This window comes from Orcinus orca, chromosome 18, assembly GCF_937001465.1.
Source record: "Orcinus orca chromosome 18, mOrcOrc1.1, whole genome shotgun sequence".
NCBI lineage: Eukaryota > Metazoa > Chordata > Mammalia > Artiodactyla > Delphinidae > Orcinus > Orcinus orca.
This window is the reverse complement of record NC_064576.1, coordinates 365,920-390,391: the sequence shown is the minus strand read 5'-3', so window position 1 is coordinate 390,391 and position 24,472 is coordinate 365,920. Positions and strand designations below refer to the sequence as shown.

Below are 24,472 nucleotides of genomic sequence, written 5' to 3'. Positions count from 1 at the left end.
TCCAGTCCCAGAGCTCAGCATGTGTCTTGTCTGCTCTCTGGCCATCCTGGCCTTTGTGAGCGGGTGGGCGCTGGCCTGGGGAGCATTCCGTAAGAACATTCCAGAGCTGCCTCCGGAGTGGACAAAAACCAGAGAGGATGGCGGGAATGCTGTGGTGACTGGGCTGAGAGCAGGCCCCAGGGTGGCTTTGGGCTCCTGAGGCCACATGGGGCCAGAGGGTGGGCAGCAGGGGGTCTCCTGGGGTCGTGGGCGGGACTGCGTGCCCCCCATTTCTCAGAGTGGTGCTCAGCGGCTCAGACCCCTGCTCCCTGAGCTGATGGCAACCGTGCCTGGTCCTCCTGGTCAACATCAGAGTCCCCAGGAACTGGGCTCTCAAGCCCCCAGCGGACAGTGTGAGGCACGTCCTACAGCTCCAGGCCGCAGCCTGACCAGTTCAGCCCACCAGGCCAGCCCCCAACCCGGAGCTGGCACAGGGGCCTGGGCTGGGGTCCACTTAGGCTGTGAGCCAGACCACACGTCCACTCCGGTCACGGATGGAGGAGGGGGCTCCACGGTGCTCTGGGAAGAGGCTGGCTGGAGGCGGACTTTGCACGAGGACCAGGGCTCGCCGAGTCCCCTGACGGACCTCCCTGCCAGCCCTTCTGTGCAAATCACTTGAAGAACTGTCGGGCTAGTTTCCTGAAGTCCTGAGTCAGCAGAACTCTCACCCACAGCCCAGTGAGGTTCAGGGACGCCTGAAGGAGTGCACCGTGCCCACGGCTGGCCTGGCAGAGGAGGGGCCCAGACACATACATGCACACTCATGCACACACACAGTCACACACACACACACACACAGTCACACACACACACAGAGACACACACACAGAGACACACGGTTTGAGGCAGGCCGGGGAGCAGACAAGTGGGTTCAGGCTGGCAGGAGGACATGGGTGGCCCTGGGAGGGGCTGACCCCGGCTGCACGTGCCAGCCCTGCTGGGCCCTGGGGTCCGAGCGCCTCTGCCTCTGGGGTCCTGGCCGTCACCTTGTACCTTTGGGCCTCAGTCTGGTCGTCTTAGGTGAGCTTGGCCCACGGGTCCCGCCTGATGGGCATCTGTGGTTGCCAACCCCTCCCGTGTCATGGAGACCCCGTCCCTTCCAGGGCACGCCAGCTGCCTCTGCCCACGGTCCCCGGGGTCACTCCACTTGCCAGTCCCGCCAGCCAGGATCGAGAGGGAGCTTCTCCTCCTGAGGTGCCGTGGCCACTCTGCGTCCCACGGGCTCCGCACGCGGCTGGGCTGGGGTCTTCGGCCCCCGCCCCTCCTTCCGCCCCTGCTTGTCTCTGGGTCAGGTTGTGACTGTAAACTCACGTTCAGCAGCGGGGTGGGGGGGAGGCGGGCGGGTGCAGAGACCCCGAAGCCGCTTTGAGGGATTAAAGCCGTGAAGCTGAAATGGGGCCGTGGGACCCTGGGCTGCCTGCCTGAGAACACACTTCAGGGTTTAGTATTTAAAAAAATAGAATCTCAGTCTTGGGGTGGAGGGAAGCCCCACCGGATGCCGGAAACTCCCCTGGGACCCTCTGCTGCGACAGCGCCCACAGCCCCGCACGTGTCCGCAGCAGCTGCAAACGCCGGGCTTGCTCTCCCCCGTGACCTGGGCTGGTGTCGTGGTGTCGTTACTGCCCCCCATGCTCCTGGAGCCAGAGCGAAAGGCCCGTGTGCTCGACCCCCGGCAGACCCGGCTCGCTCTACGACGAGCAGGTGCCTTCAGGCACCGCGCACGGCCTCCCGAAACGAGAAGGTGGGAGAACCGAGGCTGCGGGTTTGCACGGGGAGCCGGCGGCGCTGACCTGTGGCGCCTGCCCGTGGCCGCGCAGGCAGGCGACCGGCACTGCCGCCTCCCGGAAAGCGGCTCATCCCCGTCTCGGGGACGCCGGCGGCGGAAGGGATGCCGCCTGGAGTTAAAGCCGATGGGCCTGGCGGACCGCTCTCGGCCTCGGACCCCATGATGGCTGCGCCGCTGAGTGCCAAGGGGCAGAAAGCGCCGACACAGAGCTCGGAAGGTTCCGTAAACGTTTTATTTTTCCATAGTTTTAGGTCAGAGAGAAGCATCTGGTAATAAAAATAACAGAATTCTCTTCCCGGGTCCGCTCGGGTGGTGCTGAGGTGAGTCCGCTATTTACACGTATGTTACACACGGGCAGGGAGGCCGTGAGGGGAGCTGGCGGGCGAGGGATCAGTGTCTCGGGCAGGGGTGCGGGGGCCTCCCGCCGTCCTTCCTGGTCTGGGAAGAAAGCTAAGGCGCATGTGGCTGCGCGGGCGTCCGGCGGCAGCAGAAGCCTAGGCGGCCGGCTCAGCTGGGGGGCAGGAGTGGGCCGTGATGTCGCTGTGCTTGTAGATGGCCTCGTCCAGGTCCAGAACCTTCCGGTTGACCTCCAACGTCATGCAGCCGCGGTAGAAGGCTGTGACCGGGGCCGAGGTCACTGGCACATCTGGGCCGCGGGGGAAGAACAAACACGTCTCAGGGGGCGAGATGCCCGGCGTCTGGGGCCCGGGCTCCCCGCTCTGCGTCTCCAGCCGCCTCGAGGGCACGGTTTCCCATCCCTGCGGAACCCCTCCGTCTGGCTCGGGCACACGCCCTAGGCAGGTGGTGAACCGCTGCCGCCAGGCTTGACGCCGCACCCCGGCCCCCAGGAGCGCACACAGATAGTCAGATCAATTAAATATTATCTTCTCGGCCCGAATGAGTCATGCCCAGGGCTTCCAGGCTTTCTCTCGTCCTCTTCAAAGCTCTGCTTATTAAAACCAAATGCACTCTGAGTCTGCCAGCCAAGACAGAGATGCCGCCGTCTGTGGCAAGTGGACACCCACCCTGAGGGGTGGGAGTGGACGGGGGCTTACGCGAGGCCCTGGCCTCGTCCTCCTGCCACCACTTCGCCCCGATTCCTGGCTCCACCTGACCAGACCTGAGCCCCGGACGCAGGAGGGGCCGGGGTCACTCTGCCTGCTGCCATGGCAACTGGACACCAGGCCTCAGGGGCGAGGCTGGCTGGGGCGCTGGGGCACCCAGCCCCCAGCGTGGCCCAGTGGGCTGAACCCTCCTCACTAGCCTTGGCCGGAGCCACCGTCTGATGCCCACGGTTGGGGGAGGGGCTCCTGGAGGGTGCGGGAGCCGGGGAGGGGAAGCTTCAGGCTGCCACTTGGCCCTGCAAGCGTGTTCTCAGCCTGAACGCCGCACACAATGGCAGGCCGGGGCCGACACCCAGCGAGCACCCGATGCAGCCACGGGCCGGCTGCTTCCCTCCTCCTTTTAGTACAGAGCAGCCCAGTTCTGCTTGGGGCGAGCAAGTTGGGGCACCCTACCTGGCAGCCCCCCGACGAAGGTGAGCACGGAGCCCTGCAGGTGCCTCCCGAGGACGGCCAGCCTCTCCTGCAGCCCTGCTGGGCTCACTTCACTCTGGCCCTTCGTGCCGTCCACCTCCAGGGTGGCCTCGTCCTTGTTCACAGAAACGGTCACAACGTGCTCCTGGCCGTCACAGACCTTGATCTCCATCAGGACCAGGGTGACGCTCTCCACGGCCAGGATGACCAGCTGTGGGGAGAAGCACGCCTGAGCAGGGGCAGGGCAGGTGGGGTGGCGGCCAAGTGCCCACGGGCCCTGTTGTCCTGCCCTGTCCTGCGGGCCTCCTGCGGGCAGGGTCGCCTGCGGCCGGGGTGTGACAGGGACTCAGTCTCTATTCGGGTGAAGGAGGGGGCCACCTGGACCCTGTCCAACGTGATGGAGGACGAACAAATAAAGCCACACACCCTTGGGCGGGAGCTGGGGGGAAACCCGCTCCAGAAACGGGAATGCACATGCATCGGCCTGGGCAGAGGTGACCCCAGTCACCAGCGTGTCCACAGCCGGGACACAGGATAGGGCTGCCCCTCCACGTGGAGCTGCCACGAAGCAGCACAGAGGGGCCCGGGCAGCAAATGCACACGCCAGGCAGAACACGCCTCTGACGACACAGGGCAGAGGCGCTGTGATGACCGATGGCCCTCCCCTCCCTCCCTCTCCCCGCCCGGGGAGGTGGTCTCAGCTGGGTGGGCCTCGGGGCCGTTTGTCCCAAGTACCGGGACGGGGGAAAGCCGGCCTGGGCAGGGCGCGGATCCATCAGCTTGCAGACCCGCTAAGAGGGGAGCTGGGTGGCCCCCGCGGGCAGGCTGACTTGGTGAACACACCCCTCTTAGGACAGAGGTGAGAAAATAAACCTATTTCCGCCACCTCTTAGCTGTTCTCTGAGAAAACAGTAAGTCCAGTCAGCACGGTGTTGGCATGGTGTCGGGAGAGTCGGGAGAGGGGGGCTGCGTGGAGGTGACGGGCAGCGTGTCCAGGGGCGTGTGCCCAGAGCTCCGCCTGCGTCCCCAGGGGGCCGCCTGACAAGGGTCTGGGGCACGTTTGCGCATCTTTTTCAAAAGGAAGATCTGATCTGTGAGCAAAGTCCTTTGGCTTGCATACGAGCAATTAATTCAAACTGCTACACCGCTGAGCAGGTGGGAAAGTCTCCCCACCGCACAACTGGCTTCGGGAACGCAACACTGTCCCTGAGCCACGCGCGGCTGCTCTGACCCTGGAGAGAGACGGGGAGGGTGGGCTGGAACCTCGAGGGCCACGGTGCGGGCCGCAGCCTGGCTGGGCCCTGGGCGCTGGGGCAGCAGTGCGTCCTCAGGGGTCAGGGGTGGGGTGGGGCAGTGAGTGGTACCTGCTTTTTGAGCTTCTTGGTGGAGTGGTAGTCGACCAGGGCCACGGAGAGGACCACGGCCTGGTCATCGCCCACCAGCGCAAGCAGCATCCCCGTGTCGGCGGCGGGGCGGATCCGAGCCACGGCCTCTACTTCCCAGGTGGTCTCGGTCCCGACGTCCGGCGATGTCCGAGCTGCAATGAAGGCGGCACATCACAGGGCGATCCAGACCCGAGAGGCGGGGAGCGAGACGCGGCGAGCTCAGCTCCCCCGTGGCCCCGGGCAGCAGAGGACGCCGGGCGGCGGAGGAGGTGGGAAGCCGGTAACAGCCTCCCAGAACCCGCGGTTCGCGCCAACAGCTGGGAAGCCAGTAACAGCCTCCCAGAACCCGCGGTTCGCGCCAACAGCTGGGAAGTGACGCGGGCCGGGCTCTGGACTCAGGTCTGGGCCGCAGTCCAGAGGCCCCAGGCCGCCTGAGGATGGCCATGCCGCCCGCTCCCCCGAGCGCCCCTTCGCGTGACCACCGGGCCACCTAGTCCCGCCGGGACCTCAGACGCGCCACTTGGGCCGTGCTCAGCCCCCGGGCGCCCCCGACTCCCTCCCCGCAGGTCAGTTGAATGGGGCGGGCGTCTCAGCCTTCGACCCTCTGCACCTCAGCTGCGGCCTTGTGCAGCCCCGCAAGCTGAAGGACTTTGAAAAGTTAAAGACGCGAAGAAAATGGACGCTTCCACGAGCCCCACTCAACAGCACATACGATCTTACATCCTGAGCTGCACTTTTCTACCGTCACAGTCGACGCGTCCGCGGGTGAGGTTTTGTTCGGGTGTGTTAGACGGGCCGCAGTAGGTACCGCGTGTGTATTATAAACCATACGGTGCGTGTCACGTACACGACGCATCGGAATGAGTATACATGGTGCACGCCTCTTGCACAAACTGCTCCAAAGCACTTGTGGTAGCAGGGCTGCATTCTGGTTCTCGGAGGGCGAACGCCACCTCACGTTTCCTCCCCACGTGTGATCACCTGCTGCTGAAGAGGCCAGACAACCTCCGCCCTCTTGGTTTTTAAGTGTTTCTACCTCGTGAGGATGTCAGGCAGGGGCTGCTTCGGCAGAAGGATGCTGAGGCCACGTCTGCGAACATCTGGGCTCGGACCTCGCCGTGGGCCGCTCTCTCCCCCCAGTGGACTGTGTGCCCCTCAAATCGTGTGTGCGTCCGCATCCCAGAGGGGCCTGTTACGGCCAGTTCCCGTAATTGTTCATCGAATCGAACGCACACAGAATTGGAAAAAGGAACCGACCCAGCCTTCACCTCTGCTGCCGAGCTCCCCCTGCACCCCTGCGGCAGGGGGAGTGTGTTCCCTGCTGAGTCCCCGGGCAGAGGAGGCCCGCGGCCTGGTTGCCAGCAGTGTGCTTAAGGCACCGATGCCTCGGCTCCCCTGGGGAGCTTTCTCGGGTGCACAGTGGGGTCAACCACACGCCCCTCACCGAGGGCTCCTCAGGCTTTGAGACCCAGTGAGTCCAGATCCACCGGGACCTGCTGCTGAGGACAGTATCTGTCATTTCCTAATGTGTCCTTTCTGTGTTGTAACGTGAGAACGTTGACGGTATAGTTCAAGACACATTAAAAATGCATAGAGTTCTAACTACCATTTGGCCTTTGTTGTCACAGAACTTGAAGATCAAAACCATGCAGCAAAAGCGGCAAGCAGACCGCAGCAGGCACGGTGACGGGCACAGGGACAGCACTGCAGCCAGTGGAGACCGTGCCTGCGGTGTCTGCGTTACCACAGTGTTAGTGAAAAAGGAATGAAACATTTATGCTCCGTGATGTGATATTAAACATCATAGGATGCTCTAGGTTTGCACGTACAAAAACAAAGACTGAAAGAGTGACGTGTTTTGTATGAGGTGGTGCGATTAGGGGTCAATGGTTCTTTTCTAAAAACCCTTCAGTGACGTGGTGATGCTTTTGACAATAAAAGACAGAAAGGGGACAGTGACACAAGGTCTTGAGAGGATGGCCCGACTTGCTAAGGAGGAGGGAGCAGGCCCCTCGTCCTCCGAGCTGGACGGGCCCTCCTTGAACTTGCAGGCCACCGGGGCAGTGAGGTCTGAAGGAGGCAGCAGGCCACCTGCCCTCCTGGGCTGACAAGCAGGGCCGGGGTGGGGTGGGGGGTCACGTGTGCGCCTTCAACCACGAAAGGCTCAGAGTCTAGGAACAGAGAGGGGTGGGGGTACCCCGGGGACTCTCTCAGGGTGAGAGTGTGGAGGGGGGAGCAGAGCCGGGAGCGGGGGCCTTCGCAGCAATGCCAGGAGCCTGGCAGGAGGAGTGGGCTGCGGAGAAGGGGAGGGGGGCGACCCTGGACCCTCCCTGGACCAGGTGTCCACCTGGGACTGCCGGGCAGCCCGGGCTCTGGATGCCTTCCCGACCCTCGGAAAGAGGCGCACGGTTCTGTGCGAGCTGTCCCTGGGCCGGGACCCAGGGCTCTCCCAACATCCTCAACCTGGAAGTCACTAAGGCCCGTGAGCCCAGGCACGGTGACACCTCGGGGCTGCAGCTGGTGCCCCCTGGGAAACAGAGGCTAACTTCAACCCTGTCAGAGGGGAAGTCGGGGAAATCCTGGGTCCAGACTCAAATGGAACCGCCACCGTCCCCGCCCCCCGCCCCCGACGTCCGCACCGTCTGGGTTGACGTCCCCAGAGCAGAGGTGGCAACGGTACCGCCGGGATTTGGAACATTCACTCATTTCACATAAAGCTGACATCTAAGTGCTCACCTATCAGCACGGGAGGATTATTTGTCTTTACTGTAAAAGTTGTCACTGATGGATAATAAAAGGGAAGAGACAGCTGTGGTTTGTTCCAGGAATGAAGGGCCCTGCTTCACAGAAGCCAGAGGGACTCCGGGCCGACCCTGTGTCCCCTGCGGCAGCACGCTGGCCCCCAGCTGCCCACCCCGCCCGCTACGAGGCCTGCTCCTGTCTCCCCGGGCGTGAAGGAGAAGCTCCTTTGCTGCCTCCGTAGCGGCTGGAAAAGCCCGGCTCCTTGGGGCCTCTCTCCTCCTCGTCCTTCTGAAGCTCGAGCTCAGGGACTCCTTGAGCCGTTGCCCCCTCCCCACGGCCCACGGCGCTGTGACTGCAGTGCTGGGCGTTCCCGAGTGGCTCCGTCTACATCTACCTGGATGAACCTGAGCCTGTCTTGTCTCAGAACCTTCTGGGAAGCTCCCCTTAGAGCCCTGCATCCGCCTGCCCGTCTCGGCCACCAGGCACCGGCACCCTCCTCCGTCCCTTTTTTCCCAGCCCTGCGCCCTGGGAGTGGGCCTGTGCCCCGCCTGTAGCCCGGGGGCCGTGAGGCCGTCCCTTCTGCCGTCTTCCCGGTAGGAAACTGCTTCCTGCTTCTCTGGTTTTTAGTGTATTTCGGCGTATTTTGGCTGCAAGGACAAGCACAGCCATCCCGATGCAGGAGCCAGGACTCACCATAATCCAGGCTGTAGGAGGCAAACCCTCTCCCAGGGAAGAAGGAGCCTCTCTCGGTCAAGGAGAAGCACTGCATGTTCACGTTCGCCTTGACCGTCTCCTGGACGGTGGTGTCCTCACCGTCCAGCCAGTGCCAACTCCTCAGGCAGCCGTCCAGACGGGGGTTCATCTGGAAAGACAGAGACCCCCGGTGGCTTCCTGGTGCCGCCCGCTCCCACAGTGCCCTCCCGGCGCAGGCACGTGGAAATCCACCACTAACGTGGATGAATCCTGCAGGGGGAGGTGTTTCCACTACAGGCTCTGCGCTCACGGAGGGATTCGCTGCCCGACTCCAGGTACACGGCACACGCAGCAGCACACGTGGCACATCCGCGCCCCACCCGTCCTCCTCTGCCTGCACCCGGTCCCCACTCATCTAACAGACACAGGGCGCTGACCACCACCTGGAAGGACGAGGGCGAGGGGCCCCTTCCACAGCAGCTGTGCCTGCGCTCCTGCCAGGCGCCCAAAGCACCTGGGGTGTGTAGGGCGGGGGCTGGGGACCCGCAGCTGTGCACTTGCCGCGTGGCTCTGCACACATCAGGTCGCCCCAGCCTTTGTCTGTAAAACGAGGAGGCATGAGGCACACGGATGGGACTCTGGGGTGTGGGCCAGCCCTCTGGAGGGAAGGTGCTGCCGCCGCCACCCTCTACTCGGAACCTCAGCGTGCAACCCAAATGTACTTGGGAACTGTCCAAAAAAGTAAGTGTTCTTTTTGTTAAAGGATAATTTCTTTGTGATTTATCTCCTCTGCAAAATAGACATTTTTATCATGAATTTAGACGAGAACGCGAATGAGTTGCGTAGAGAGATGGTGCGGTGCGTGACGCAGCTGCACTGCGGCTTGTTAGGGTCTAGAGATGCTTGCCTCCCTCCGGTCCTCTCCCAGGGCCCTCAGGGTTAAACCCTGTGCTCAGCCACCTGGGCTCCGACCTCAGGGGCTAAGGACAGTACTTACAGGCTGGACGAGGTCTTTCTCCTTGAAGGGAACGCCTCCCACGGTCAGGTTCAGATGGTATAGTCCTCTCTCCAGCTGGAACAGGTCACCGGCCACGGCGATCTTCATGACAGCATCCTTGTTCACCTTGATCACCAGGTTCCGTTCGAGCTCCTCAACAGAGATCTGAAGAGCACAAGTGCAGTGAGGGTGGATGTGCACCTTCTGAAGGGGCGCCGAGCCTTGGGTACCAATTCCCATCACCACCCAGGGCCAAGAGACCCCCAGCCTCGGGGGGGCCACGTTCCCATCACCACCCAGGGCCGAGAGACCCCCAGCCTCGGGGGGGCCACGTTCCCATCACCACCCAGGGCCAAGAGACCCCCAGCCTCGGGGGGGCCACGTTCCCATCACCACCCAGGGCCAAGAGACCCCCAGCCTCGGGGGGGCCACGTTCCCATCACCACCCAGGGCCAAGAGACCCCCAGCCTCGGGGGGGCCACGTTCCCATCACCACCCAGGGCCAAGAGACCCCCAGCCTCGGGGGGCCCACGTTCCCATCACCACCCAGGGCCAAGAGACCCCCAGCCTCGGGGGGGCCACGTTCCCATCACCACCCAGGGCCAAGAGACCCCCAACCTCGGGGGGTCCATGCTCATCACCTGTACTGCTTCCCTGGCATCTATGGTGTGGCTCCGACCCTGCCGGTTTTGGTTTCCCTCCCAATGCTACTCCCTCCCCCTGGCCCCCCCTCCTCCTGCAGGTGAGCCCACCTGGAGCCCCTTCCCCATCTCGGGACCCTAAATTAAGCCTCAGTCAGGGAGCTGCCTTCTGGGGGCCTGAGGTCCCTGCCCCCTTGGGTCAGCCCTGACACCTCTGGCCCTTAGCTTCTCCTACCCCTCACTGAGCACTTTGAATACACGAGGACATATGTTACCTCGGGATCTCCAGCAATAGTGCCTGGCACGGACTGAATGCTGACTGAACGTATGAATTCTTTCTAAAACTTGCCACTCTTTCCTGCTTTCCTTGTAGGAAAGTTAAAAAATCTGTCACTCTATACGATGCATCTTCCTAATGACCCAGAAGCCCCTCAATTTCCTTTCTGGCTCAGGTGGAGAAACATTTAGGTACTGGGTCTGAATTTGGTCAGGAGACAGCAGTGTGCACATGTGGGGAGCCTCAGAGGCAGGGAGAGTGGGCAGAGGTCGTTGTGGAACTGGCCCTGCACCTCAAGGACCAGTTTGTGCCTTGGGTGGGCTGGCAGCCACGTGCATCCACTGGTCATGCCTCCTCTAGCCCCTTCCCCTCGGGCAGTGTCCCAGCCCCGCTCGGGACCCTCCTGCCCTCAACCGCGGGGCAGCGGGTTCCCACGTGTGGAGCTCCCTCAACCCCGAGACGGCTTCCCTCTAGATCGACTGTTTTATCTGTAACTTTGCGGAAGGCATCCCTCCTGCTGCTTTGGAGATGCTCGTGCTTTAAGAGTCCAGGAAAGGAGGAGCTAGACGCCACCGACAGGATGGAAATATTAGCAAACGTCTACACTGTTTTTATTCGCAGAGACCAGGGCAAATTTTTCCATTTAATCTTCACTTCTAGAGGAAAAAAGAATGCTTTTCCCATTTCTCTTTCAAGCACTTACTTCTAAAAGCCCAGTTCCAACTAAGGTTGCCTCCAAGTTTGGGGAGGGAGCCTCCGTGTCACAGGCTGCTTTGCGCCAGGCATCATGATGGAGGACACAGCGGCAGCTCCAAAGCCACCGGCTGCAGTTCAGGCTCTGGGCAGTCAGGGCACCTCCCTCAAGAGGCTGGAGGTCAGCGTGAACGGAGCAGGCCAGGGGGCCAGAGCCTGGGACGGCGTCACGAGTCACGTCTGACCCTGCCCCACACCGAGAGCCGGGCCCCGGGACCTTGGCCGGTTCTCAGCCTCGACGCGACTGGCAGTCCGAACCGGCGGGTCCTCGAGGTGGGGAGTCCCGAGTCCCCCTGGCCTCAATCCAGCTGCCAGGGGACCCCCATACCCCCCCCACAGCTGTGATAAGCAGAAGTGTCTCCAGACACAGCCAGGTGTCCTCAGAGGAGTCACCCCACTGAGAATCACGGCCGCTGCGGTGGAAGCCCTGCTCTGCTTCTTTGAGGACATAATGCCCATCTGAGCGCAGGCTTTCTGGCGCGGGGCCGTCCTGCCGCGGCTGCACCCACTAACTGCTGAGTGAGCGACTGCAAGTAGATGCTGGGTCCTCGGCCCAGGAGCCCCGGGCAGGCCCAGGCGGCGCAGAGGGGGCCACGCTCACCGTCTACCAGGAGCCCCGGGCCGGCCCAGGCGGCACGGAGGGGGCCACGCTCACTGTCTGCCAGGAGCCCCGGGCCGGCCCAGGCGGCACGGAGGGGGCCACGCTCACCATCTACCAGGAGCCCCGGGCCGGCCCAGGTGGCGCAGAGGGGGCCACGCTCACCGTCTGCCACGAGCCGTGGTTGATGATGGGTCCGCTGCTGGTGACGCGGCCCACGCCCTGGTAGCGGAGCTGCAGCTCCAGTCGGCCGGCCCGCAGGCCCAGGACGATCCAGGTGCTGTCCCGATGGCCTCCGGCGAAAAACAGGACGCCCTCAGGATCGAAGGTCCTGAAGTCGAACTCAGCCACCAGTCTGAGCGCGGGCAGAAACGAGTGGGTTACACGAGGGTCGTGGTGCGTGACCCCTCCCGGTGGGGCTCGCCTGGCCTCGGGAAGAGCCCAGGTGAGCGGGCCGAATGCCGCCCGCACCCCAACGCCAGCAGCGAGTCCCTGGGGAGGCGTACAGCTGGCACCAGCCCTGAGGCCCACGCGGCTGTGCTGGACTGCGGGCTCCCCGGCCGGGACGCGAGCACGGGGCTGACTTTGCCCCCCGCCGCCCGGCCCAGACGCTCGGGCCGTCCTCTCACCTCGTGGGCTGCAGCCGTTTGAAGCGCAGCCTGATCACGGGCGTCCCGCTGAACATGCGGCCCAGGTACAGCGACTTCACACTCTTGGCCACGTTGAAGGGCACGCAGGGCAGGATGTCCTGTCAGGAGCGGGGAGCTGGCCTCAGGTGGGGGCCCTCGGCCGGGCTCCCACTGGAACCCCTAGGGACCCTGCTGCCCCCAGCCCAGCCCACCATGGGGGCTCCCAGGGGAGGCTGGTCTCCGATGTTTTCAGAGGCCCCCGCTCCCTGCTGGCAGCTTCTCCAGCACCCTCCTTCCCTGTGCATTTCCCTTCTGCTTTCATATTTTAATTATGGAATATTTCAAACGTACGGAGAATAATAAAAACAACTATAAAATGTTGTAAAACAAGCAAAAAACGGAGACCTTGAAGCTGTTTTTAGAATGTTCCCTGCTCTACGATGCGGCTTCTCCACTACCTGGAGGGCCACACGGTGGGAGCCCCGGGGGGTCACAGGGCAGCCAGGGCGGGCCTGCCCTCGCGGTCGGGGGGCGCCTTGCTGCCCGCGCATCGCAGAGCCCGGGCAGGGGCTGCGGTCACGCGTGTGTGAGTGAGTCACACTGGGGAGGAGCTGAGGTGGCCACAACCACACATCGGATGGCACGGCCACGCCTCCCACCCCGCCTCTCCCCACAGGCCCGAGGACGCGCTCCCAGCCAGCCCCACGCGGGGCCACAGCACAGCCGGGAGGCCGGGCCAGGCGCTACCTCGCAGGTGTTCATGTCCCGGGACAGCTTGAGGCCCCCGCGCCCGTCACAGTGGCAGGTGTAGCTCCCAGGGGAGTTGACGCAGGCCTGCTCGCAGCGCCCCTCCGCACACTCGTCCACATCTGCCAGCCACAAGGAAGCGCCTGAGCCCACTGACGCCACCACACACCCTGCTGCCCCATCACACCGCCACGGACGTGAGTCCCCAGCCCGAGACCCGGGAGCTCCAGGCCCGTGGCTCCCGCCCAGCTGGCCGGCTCCTTCCTGGGGACGCGGGACGGAGGCCGTCAGCATGGCCAGGTCAGCATGGGGCACAGGGACAGCCTGGTGGACGGGCAGGGCCAGGACTACCCCATCCCCTCCCTGGTGGAGGGGCAGCCGCCGGCCGCAGGCAGGAAGGCAGTGGGAGGGAGCAGGGCTCTCGGCACCCCCGGACTTGGCTGGGCTAGGCTGCACCAACGGCAGGAGACAAGCCCGTTGCCCAGAAGCACAGGGGCCCCGACTGGTCGGTCTCCCGGTGTCTCTGGGGAAGAGGCCCAGGTACACAAGGGGCACGCGCCATGTCGCAGGTGTGCAGGACCCACACGAGCGCTCAAGCACGCTGTGCTCCTGGGAGAGCAGTGCCCTGCGCACGCGTGTGTGTGCGTGTCCCGTGTGGTGTCGGGGCGGGTACCTCGGCAGGACTTCTCCTGGGAGCTGAACGCGTAGCCCTCGTCGCAGAGGCAGGAGTAGGAGCCCGGCAGGTTCTGGCACTGAGCCTCCCCGCAGGCGCCTGCGTCCGCACATTCATCCAAGTCTGCAGGAAAAACCAGCTGCGTTTCAGGTCCACCAGGCCTGCTGGCAGCCGGCCCGAAATGAGACGCCGCCAGCCAGGCTGGGAACCGCCGCTGAGAGGCATCCAGCTCTGTAGAGTGAGCACAGCCTGGCCCGGCGGTGTCATCACTGCACCCTGGGCGACGCAGCCCTCCTCCCCTCCCCTCCCCCATTCCCTCGCCCCTCCCTCCCCTCCCTCCCCTCCTCCCCCTCCCTCCTCTCCCCCTCCCCTCCCCGCTCCTCTCCAGCCTCCTCCCTTCCTTCCATCCACTGGGCTTTCCAGCCCCAACCCAGGAGCAGGGGTTGGGGGGGGCACTGCTGATCAGGGGCCTGGTTGAGAAGGCTGATTCCAGACGGTGTACAGGGCACCACCTGGCCGGGCTGCACACAATTGGTGCTTAATTCCAATGACTGCAGTCCAGGAAGGTAAAAAAGGAACTCCTGGGGCCCTTTGACTAGAAGTCCCAGCCTGCGCCCTGGAGCCCTGAGCTGACCGCGGAGCCCACCACTGCCTGCCAGGCCTCACTCAGGCTCCCTGGTTCCAACCCCCTCCCCTCGCACCGGGGGCTGCCCGTGGGAAGCCAACGCCACAGTCGCTGTAACTGACAATCAAGGGTCAGTCCTGAGGTTCCAACCCCTCTGCCCCTCTGGCAAACAAGTACAGAAAGCCTGCAGTTAAGAACTGGTTCCTAAAGTGACAGAGGAACTTTCTAGAAAGCGCAACCGTTACTTCAAATAACATCGATTCCTCAGAAGGCACACAGGACCGCATGCCGCAAAGACTCATGACCTCATTACAAGGGCAGTTGAGCAAACACAGGCTTTCAGATGTGGAAACTAAGATTTCTCCCCGCGATCAGTCGTGGGAAGGAGACAACACAAAGGGCACCTGCTCCCCGCAGGGAGCCTGTAAACCTACACGGTTCCACATCGTCAGGACCCACCTGCACAAGGACCAGACTGCAGCCGTGACGCGGGCTGCTCCATCCTGATCAGAACTGAATCTCTAACTTCACAATTCCAAGAACTGGCCTCACGAGAATGGAATTAACACTATTGCTCATAATAATCTATATGTTTGTGGGCATCAAAATAATTGTAGCTGGCTCTGCCCCTACATGTAAGCGGACACCTAAAACCGTCAGCAGAGAGATGCTACAGACCCACGTCAACGTCGTCCACTCTGAGCATACGGCGCCTATGTCAGCACGAAGAAGACAGAAGACGGACCTTCACCCCTAACCCCACGGAAGTGGAACGATGTCTGACGGGGGATTCGTAAGCAGCTCTCTACAGGGAACTGCCCTCAGGAAGCCCCCTTCCTTGTCACTTTAGCAGAGACACATTGCAACTGGCTTTCGACCAGGCACCCCCATGCTCTACTCATCTCCAGCCCAGGCACACCTCTCAGATCTCTTGATCACACAATACCTCGCTTAACCTGTCTCTTCTTTCTGTAGATCAAAGGAGTAGAAATGAACAGATGACCAGATCTCCCCCCAGCTTCCCCTCCAGGAATCTCCCAAACGAACTGTGTGACCAAGATCGCATCTAGAGGGAGGCCGTGAGGAGTCGACACGCCCGCACACAGTGGGGGACGGCAAGGACTCTGACCCCCCATCTCAGGGATTAACTCAGATCCCTTCTCTGTCTCCCTTTAGAAGCTTTCAGGGCCGGGCGGAATCTTCAGAGGTGGTTTCTGGGGGACTCTGAGGACACCATCTCCCCAGATCGCTGGCCTTTTCTGCCGGTTGTGAGCGCTGGTTTTGTAAGCAGTGAGCAGTGGGACCCTGGGCTCCCTGCCCACCCCCCCACCCCCGCCCCAGGCGTCCTGGGCCCCGCCTGGCACAGAAGCCTCTGCTGGCTCTGTGGCCTGGAAGGCCTGGCAGCCGCCTCCCGTCCTGGGGCAGTAGGCACGGCCTCCCCAGCTGGGCCGGCCCTGTCCACAGGTCCTGGTGCCTCAGCCCGTGTGGAGGTGCTGGGGCAGCTCCCCGTGGCCGCGGACATGCCCGGGCATGTGCTGTGTCTGCAGGATGCCCACAGCCTCCAGAGCCTGAGGGACCAGCCACGGCCTGCAGCCTCTCGCAGAGGAGCAAAGCGACTGTGGCTTCAGCCAACCGGCAACTTGGCAATCGCAGAAGAAAATGGGGGAGGAGGAGACAGGACGGCAACCAGGACCCAGGGCCTCACCATGGCAGGTCCGGCCGTCCAGGGAGAGTGCGTAGCCACTGTAGCAGCCACACTGGAAGCTGCCCGGCTTGTTGTAGCAAATCTGGCTGCAGATCCCGCTCTCCTGGCTGCACTCATTGACATCTGGGAACAGGACACAGGGACGGAGAGAGCCAGAGGTGACCCACAACCCGCCTGGAGCACGTCGCAGAGCCTGCATCTCCGACCCCATGGGATCCACCCTCAGATCCTGGGTGGGAGGGCACAGGGGCCCAGGGCTCCCACTGCAGCCAGGGGGCCGCCTGAGGGTTCTAACCACATCCTGGGGGTTTTCTGCAGCTTCTCCGCTGACCCTGCGCACTGCAGACTCAGAGAGTCTCTTGACTCCTTTCTGACAGCTGGGGGGCCGCGCCGGGCGGGGCAGCTACAGGGCACTCTTACTGCCCTGCTCTCAGGAGGGGTCATCGCCCTCCCCGCCCCCCCCCCCCAGGAGGTGGCCTGGCTCGAGCACAGTTCAGGGCTCAGCACGGTGGGGTTTCAAGCTGGGTGGCTCCCCGCCCGGGGGGTAGAGGCAAGACCTCCTGCGCTGTGCAAACATTCGCGCTCTTGGGAGGACCCCGCCCGCCCATCTTCTCCCGGGAGCTGGGAGGGGGCCGGCCAGCGAGGGGCCTGGACCCCCGGCCTGCCGCCCTCCCGCTTCTCCTCTCTCTGCTCTCAGCCAGACGGGCCGGTGCGGCTGTGTCCCCGGCGGGGTGGCAGGTGGCCCGGCGGGGAGAGGCGGAAGAGAGAAGGACTCAGGGCCCCACCAGCCCGGGGCCCTCGGGTGGCCCTGCAGGGAAGGCCTGACGCCTATGCCCAGGCCCGCCCCCAGGCCGTGGCCTTACCTCTGTTGCAGAGCCGTCCCGCCCAGCCGTCTCTGCACTGGCAGTAGAAGGTGCCCATGAGGTCCTGGCAGACCTGGGTCCCCCCCTTATCACAGGGGTCTGGGTAGCACTGATCCGGCAGCTCTGAGTTGGAAGGAAGGAGAAGGCGGCCCTGAGCTGTCCCTGGTCGGCTGGGAGGAAACCGAGGCAGGTCTGGGGCACTAACGTCCCCTCCACTGGCCCTGGCAGGCCGCACAGGACACCCACCTCTGGGAGGGAGGGGGTCACAGACCAGGCTGGCCGGGCCCCGCCGATCCCAGGAAACCCAGGTCAGCTCGGAGGGAGTGGCCGCCCACCCCCTGGGCCCCAGGTCAGGGCCGCGGCCCCGGGGCAGCGGAGCAGAGGAGTGGGCCTGGCTGGGCCCCGGGAGCTTGGACCTCCCAGGGAGCAGGTCCACAGGGCCCTGGCCGGTCCACGGGTCAGCCCGACAGACACAGAACATTCCCCTCCCCTGGCGGCCGTGTCCACCCTGCCAGGCCAGGACCCCTGGCCTGTGGGGTCCAGTTCGCACAGAGGGCGCCCACAGCCTCCCCGCCCGCCCCTCGGGTGGGCCTGCTGCCTCTGCCTCCGCTTGGACACGGTCCAGGCCATCTGGGCCCCGGGCTCCGCTGCTCCCCTTTCTCTCTGACACGCGCCGGCCCCACGGCCTGTCGGCTTCAGCGGTGCCGGTGACCAACGGCCACCCTGCTTCTCTGATCGTCCTGCTTTCAGTGGAGGGGAACGGGGCACATTTCCCGGGGCCCTGGAGACGGCAGGGCAGCCACCCGCCAGGCTCAGCCCTGCGATGCCGCCTGTCTGTGTGCCAGCGGCCACTACCTTCTCATACCCGGGCGTCCACCTGCAGCACCTGAGCCAGGCACTGTCGTGCGTCTATTCACCGAGCGACGGGCCCGTCTGAGCACTGGGAAGCCCACGACAGGTGGCCACGGTGCTTCCGCCCTCCCTCTGCCCCCGCCCCGTGTGGAGCTGAGGTCACCACTCACTCCACAGCCTGGTCACTAGGAACAGGCCAAGCCAGCACGTGACCATTGAGAGCGCCAGGCGGGCACTCACCCCCGCCTCTTCACTTCTTTCTCAGGACGCTGACGTCTCCAGCCGGACGCTGGTCTGGGGACAGTGTTTCCACCGTGGGCTTGCTCCTGGTCCCAGGAGGGCAGTGGGCCCCTGTGTCCCCCCGCTCAGCAGGCCTCACGCCAGCCCCTGTCCTTGGCATGGACCCAAAACCGTGCTTTGTCCCACTGCGTCCCTGTGGGTCTGGGGGCCCGGTCACCGGGGACCCCCTCAGGGAGGGCCCAGCATAACTGTTTGTGTACGCAACCCTGGAACCCACGTCTCTCACTGGGCTCTTCTTGTGACCTTTCCACGGGACCCCTCAAAGTTTGCTTGTTCTGCACAATTACAGCCAACAAAACACTCGCAAGTGTGCCCCGAACACAGCACCTCCGGGTATTTGGAGACCCATGCACAGCTGTCCTCGGCGGACTCAGTGAGTGCCTTCTGCCCCAAGCAAGTAGGAACTGGGTCTGGCGCTCGGAGAGTGAGGAAGGGGGTCCAGCGGTCAGCCCTGTGGCCCCCATGCCGCTGTAACGAGGGCTCCCCCGGGGCACAGGAAGGCCGGGGCGGCGGGGGTCAAGCCCAGTGCCAGGGCTGAGATGACGGACGGGTCTGCTTCCTGACACTGTCTCCGCAGGACGGGGCTCTGAGGGGGCAGGGAGACCGGGGCGGTCGGGGGGACGTGTGCTGGGGCCCGGACAGCACCCGAGCCGAGGGTCCGGCTGTTCCCCCAGCAGCACTTGGCACGTCAGAGGCCCTGCAGGAGGGACGGGGAAGATGGGGTGCGTCTCCACTCGACATATTTGGTGAAAGACTTAAAGTTATTTCAGAAGGACACACCTGGCCTCGTTACCTTTGTCTGGAATTTGCCTAGAATGCCTACCCGCCACCCCCCCACCTTTAAAAATCAACCTCCCCTGGGGTGGGACAGCCCCAGGAGATCCCCACAGGGAACCAGCTGGAGAGCGGCTTTTATCTGTTGCCCTGTTGGGAAGCTTATCTGTAGGGCAGAGGAAGGAGAGTGTTTGCAGGTGCCCCTGAGCTTCTAGGAATTCGGTGGACGCAGGCAGCCTGCAGAGGGGCTCGGGGCTGAGTCAGACCTGAGCCCCAACCCGGGCCCCCGACAGGCGGGAGGCGAGGGCCACGATGGCTGAGAGAGGATGGAGGGAGAAGCGGCTGCTATGTGGACAGGGCTGTGAGGCACCTGCTGAGGCCAGCAGAGGCCTGTCTCAGTGGCTTTTGCTCCCACTTCCAGAAATGTGTGGGTGTGACGAGTTATAAGCTGGGAAATACATGCAAATGCGGGCCGTCGTCCTCACGGAGGAGAAAGGGCACCGAGACCCTTCCTCGTGGAGACAGTTGGCCAGGACTCCGCAGACGGCATCGCCCAAACCCTCTGGGACCCAAAGGCAGAGCCTCAGAAACCGATCCCGGACCCCCGGGGGAGGCACATCTCGAATAAATGACCTCCTCACTGCATCAGAGACGGCGAGGCAGGTTATAAGCTTAAACATGAAATATCAGACAACTTCTTACAGTCTCAGGAAAAGGACAGCCTGAAACCCAGGAAGTAAAACAAACTCATCAGTTTGAACACGTAATTTAAAAAGAAGGAACGGGTATGGCAAGTTGACAGCACCAAAAATCTGCTACAAGTGAAGCGTAATGACAGGAAGCTGAACTGCTGTGATGCTCCCATGTCTGCCTAGGGCCGGTGAGGTCCCACTCAGCCTGGGGGGCCGAGGGGCGGGCTTTGCTCACGTCAGCCGGGGTGTGTGGGCGCGGGCTCTGTTCCTTGAGTGCACACTGGCCTCTGCCCCTCACCTGCTCTTGGGAGGCTGCTGAAGGGTCCGTGGGGAGCCCGGGCCTCACAGCAGGGCCCCTGCCCTCGTTCAGTCTCTCACTTCCTTTGTGCACCTGGGCCGGGTCGGGGTCTGTGACCCGGGGCGAGACAGGCAAGGCCAGCGGCTGGTACGTGGGCGGCTGGGTGACGGGTCACAGCCGCCGAGCCCTGCCCACCAGGCCCTGGTGCCAGTCCCAGTCTTCCACCCGCCCTGGGCGACCCCGCAGTGCAGGCCCGCGTGCAGCGCAGGGCTCCCTGCGCAGGGCTGGCTGTGCGCTCAGAGCCCGTCTCCTCACCGGTGGAGCCGGTGCAATAAAGCAGCTGACAGCCGGGCCCGGCGGGGACGAAGCGGTCACATCACAGAGCTCTCCGGCCACAGCCGGGCCTGGAGTCAGGCTCGGCTGAGACGGGCCTGGGGGTCTACGTGTGGATTAAAGTTCGTGCAAAGCGTCAGTGTTACGTATGATAATTTAAAAGAATAATGAAGACGCATGATGAGCTGAGGAAAAATTTTGCTACCTTTAGTACAAATGGCTAATTTGCAAAATATATCAAGAGCTCCTACAAATTGAGGCAAGTAGGCAAAGACTCTGAACAAACTATCCACAGAAAAAGAAACCCAAGGTTCCTCAACATATGAAGCTCAGCTTTACTCACGAGTAAGAAAAAAAGAAACTGAATTGACTGGGGGTCTTTTTTCACTTTTTCTACTGAAAGATATAAAAAAGTAAGAAGCAATACACTGGGCTGGTGCAGGTACTGGGAGAGGCACTCCCGCCCTCCACCGGGGTCGGGGGTAACGGGGCCGGGTCTGCAGCAGAACTGAAAAAGAACACAGCTTTCCCTCTGCAAGTCCACTCTATTCTGCAGATATATTCAGACAAGGAGGTCACTCTGGCTTTGCTTGTTACAGTATAAAAACGGGAAACGGCCCAGGTGTCCGCCAGTGCACACTGGTTAACAAGCACGCTGCCCACCAAGCGCAAGTGTGGACACAGCCCCACGTGCTGGCCGTGCTCGTGCTGACACAGGAAGCGCCTGCGAACCGTGGAGGGGAAAGGGCGGTGAGGTCATGGGTTCAGGGAGCTGCCACCTGTGTGGAAATAAGAGACTCCGAGTACATTCCTACGGGTCTGAGAATATTCTTAGAACCGGTGGCCGTGGCGAAAGGGCCCCTGACTGACCAGGAGGCAGGGCCGGATGCACCTTCTCTCCACCTGTGAAAGGTTTACACTTCATACCGTGCGAATTTCCTGCCTGTTCGAAAAGCCAACACGTACTCGCTTAGAAAAGGAAGTTCAGGGCAAAGGAGAGGACCTCAGGCAGGTGCCGTGGCTCCAAAGACAATGGAAATATAGCAAAGCCCCAGGACCCCAAACGCAGGGGCTTCGAGGAAGGAGACAGACTTACTTTGCACGCAGGTGATGAAATCTGTGTTCTTTTTGTACGGAGATCCATGTTTACTGATGCATTCTGCAAAACAGAGAGGGCAGGGCGTCACCTTCCGGCACGGGGCCAGCAGACGTGACACTCTGGAGGGAGACTAGTCACGCTGACACGGAACATGGAACACCGTCAGACGAGAAGACGTCTCCGCCCATGGGCAGAGCTCTGTCTCCAAGGAGCCTTGGGCCCCTGCAGCCTCCTGGTGGGGTTCTTTCTGTCGTACAGAAGGCTCTCCAGTGGCACTCAGGAAGCTTCTGACCGTGGTCAGAGAGCTGGCCTCCATTTCAACCTGACCCCCGCTTGGAAACAGTACCCTTGGTTTGGTGGTCAATCTCTTTGGCGAATTAGCCCCCTCCTCCTCTGTGCTGTCTGACCGCGTGCTCCACACGGAGGCCAGGGGTGGGAGGGACCACAGCATCCGGATGATCTGAACTTGGGCTTGGGCATAATGGGTGTTGGTTGAGCCACTTCACTGGCCCTTTGGTGGGTCGCTGCTGCCCATCCGCGCCTCAGGGGACGTGGGCACAGGCAATGGATAGCATTGGAGGTGGCCCGGGGGCCACTGTCGCCTTTGCCTCAGGATACAAAGCCATGCACCCGGGAGCAAGGCCGGCAGGGAGCCCGGATGGGGCTTCTCAAGGCCAATCGCAGGTCCACTACGCTTGTTGCCAGATACACACCCACAGAAGTACCTCTACGAGGCTATAAGGCCAATGGAAAATTTACCAAAATGCGCTTCACACAATTAAAGAGGAAAGCCCTGGAATACTTCTCTCTCATTATAAGTAGAGACATAAAAGAACCCTTGAAACAGTGTCGATTAAGGAACAGTTCGCAGGGGAACTTTCAGGTCTTCCTGAAAACACGGGACCGCCTTCGCCTTTTTCCTCTCGTTCTCCCCCAGTCCAGGCCCCCCCGCCTCCACACACAGACATGACTGGCGCTCAGGGAGTGCCATGACCGCTCGACGGCCAAGGCTGTTAGCCTGCCCGTTCCTGTTGTCCAAGTTAAACAAAAGCACGTTTTAATGTTCTCAGCTTTAATTAATAACATGGTATCAACAACCAGAGTCCGCATAAGCAAAAGCTCTCTGGGGTCTTCAGTGATTTCACAAGGGCAGAGTCCTGAGACCAAACAGCCCGAGAACCACGAAAGCAATCATATTTCCAGTTAACGAGCTAAGCCTGGAATCAGAGTGGGGCAGAGGTCTGCAAACAATGGCATCGGCTGGAGGTGACACTAACGCGGTCACTATGGTATAAAAGACACAAAGTAGGGCTTTGTCCCGTGAGCCCTGGAGAGCTCCCAACTCACTGTGCGATTAAGCAGGTCCTTCCGGGAACAACTCGGTGATGAGGTGTGAGGCCCCAAACAAAAGGAGGAAATGAGTCCAACTTACCTAAGTACCTTGGATAAAAGTACTCCTGCGGAAAAAGAAAAAGAAAAGGCAGCGGTTAACCGGCAGAGTGCCCGGCGTCTGGGCACCACCCCCTGGCGGCTGGTCCACCAAACCTCACCCCTCTCCTCCAACAGGAACGGCCAGGCCCGGGAGGCAGGTGCTTGAGGGAGGACGGCTGCCCAGAAAGCCACTTTCTGCCCTTGAGAGGGCTGGGGGAGGGGACGGAGGGAGGGGGCGTCCCTGGGGCCACGCAGCGTCTGCAGAGTGATGTCTGCACACTGAGACCAGACCTGCGGTAACCAGCAATGCTGTGCGGGTGAAGCATCTTTCAGGAAGACAGGAAACATGCCAAGAAAAAGGCAAGCCTTGGACCCCGGTGGCCGCAGGGGCCCCTCGGGAGATGGGAGGACTCTGTGCCTCTGTAGGACTCCCAGCAGCTACGGTACTTGTAAAACAAACAGCTGGATGAGGGATGGAGGGGGTAGACGGGGAGTGCTTTTATCCATGATTGCAAATTAAGAGATGGGCGCTGGGCAGTGAACGTTGGGTGAGAGAACACCTGCCTGTGCCCATCCCGGCAGCAGCTCCGGGACCCACACGCTCTGATGCCCCGCTCAGGGCTGATCGCTCAGGGCCGATCACGGAGCAGTTTGGCCCTGTATCCCCTCCCTGACAGAACCAATGCTGGGTGTCACCTGCTTGCTCACGACCACCCTCCCAGGAGGGTCTTGCTAATCAGCCCCATTATCACAGATGAGTAAACTGAGGCTCCAGGCCGGCTGTGGAGTCTGACTGAGTCCCGTCCCAGGGAGGGCGGGGGCGCCGGACCCCACGGGGCCCGTGCTTCACGCCCGCCGGTCCCCCACCGCCTCACTTGTCCCCTCCGCTCGTGCTTGGCCGGGGCGTCCGGCGAAGACGCGTTCAGATGTGCTTTTATAAAGTAGCGTTCTGGTAAAGATGCTTCTTGTAAAACTCAACTTGTTTCAAAGAAAAGTAAGGATCAGAGCAAGCTGGGGACTCGTGCAACACTTGCGAAGGTGACATTCACGCGAATGTGACAGAGGCAGGCAGGAGGCGACTGCCCTCCTCTGCGCTCCCAGGCCCCCGACAAGGCTGGCTGCGCTTCTTTCTCCTGCTTTCAGTCCCACACCGGCTGGCGCTGGGGACGGAGAGACAGGCAAGTCTGGGGCCCTGTGACGAGAGCTCTCAGGGTCCCGGGGGTTGTGGCCTCTTTCGGGGTTAGAAGGAGAACAGAGGCCACTGGGCTTTGCAAAGGGAGGGAATTTGGTTCTGAAATAAGATTCAGGATGGAGCACGAAGTGTCCGCTCAGGCTTAGGAAGCCGAGGATTAGACTAGGGTTGAACGTGGTGAAGAACGGCGGGGCTAGCACCCGATCACACACACGGTTACACACCGCGGCCTTCCGGAAAGGCAGGTTCCATTCTTCAAGATCGTGACTAGTTAACAGTAACGTGTAATATGTTTTAATACTGAGCCCTGCTGTTGTGAAAACTCAGGCTCCGCAGCCCTCCGTGCCGCCCTGCTTCCCGCAGGCCTGTGCACGGGAACGTGTGGCCCGAAGCTCCTTCAGGGAGCTGCGCCCAAGGGCAGCTGCGTCCACCGGGGTCTACAGTGAGGCTGCATGGGCTCTGGAGCTACAGGGAAACTTCCCTGTGAGCCCCTCCTCTGTCTCTGCTACTTGTGACCTGCCCCCCCGCACAGGAAAGGAGAGCAAATCTGCTTTACCCCCGAGCTCCTCAGAGGCCGGCCACGTCCCTGCGGGGACCAGGTGAGGCGTGAGAATCCAGCCCTGATGCTGTCCCACTGTTCACCCGATGGCCTCGCTTCCTGGCCCTGCGCATGGATGGGCCCGGGGACTCCCGCTCCCGGCTCTGCTGGCCAGCAGCGTGGACGTTACCCTGCAGACACGCCCGTGTCGGTGGTGCGTGGATCTTTGTCGTGGAATGTCTGGGCTTTTATCTGGATTACACAACGTGGCCGGA

The 24,472-nt window shown here is 62.3% G+C and overlaps 1 protein-coding gene across 3 annotated transcripts in view; it reads right to left on the bottom strand.

Annotated features, from left to right (window-relative positions):
- The window catches only part of GAS6 (growth arrest specific 6), a 36,181-nt gene that overhangs the window by 1,017 nt on the left and 10,692 nt on the right, over nt 1–24,472 (bottom strand). The window contains exons 3-15 of one of the 3 annotated variants that reach the window (XM_004273584.4): nt 22,469–22,493; nt 21,034–21,096; nt 16,689–16,811; nt 15,826–15,948; nt 13,496–13,618; nt 12,823–12,944; nt 12,076–12,194; nt 11,612–11,801; nt 9,178–9,342; nt 8,181–8,349; nt 4,725–4,897; nt 3,343–3,571; nt 2,036–2,471 (exon numbers count right to left, since the gene is read on the bottom strand). In XM_004273584.4, coding sequence (XP_004273632.2) covers nt 2,320–2,471; nt 3,343–3,571; nt 4,725–4,897; nt 8,181–8,349; nt 9,178–9,342; nt 11,612–11,801; nt 12,076–12,194; nt 12,823–12,944; nt 13,496–13,618; nt 15,826–15,948; nt 16,689–16,811; nt 21,034–21,096; nt 22,469–22,493 — 1,776 coding nt within the window. In that variant the 3' untranslated portion in view covers nt 2,036–2,319. The other 2 variants (XM_033434966.2, XM_033434965.2) reach the window with 2 other exon arrangements.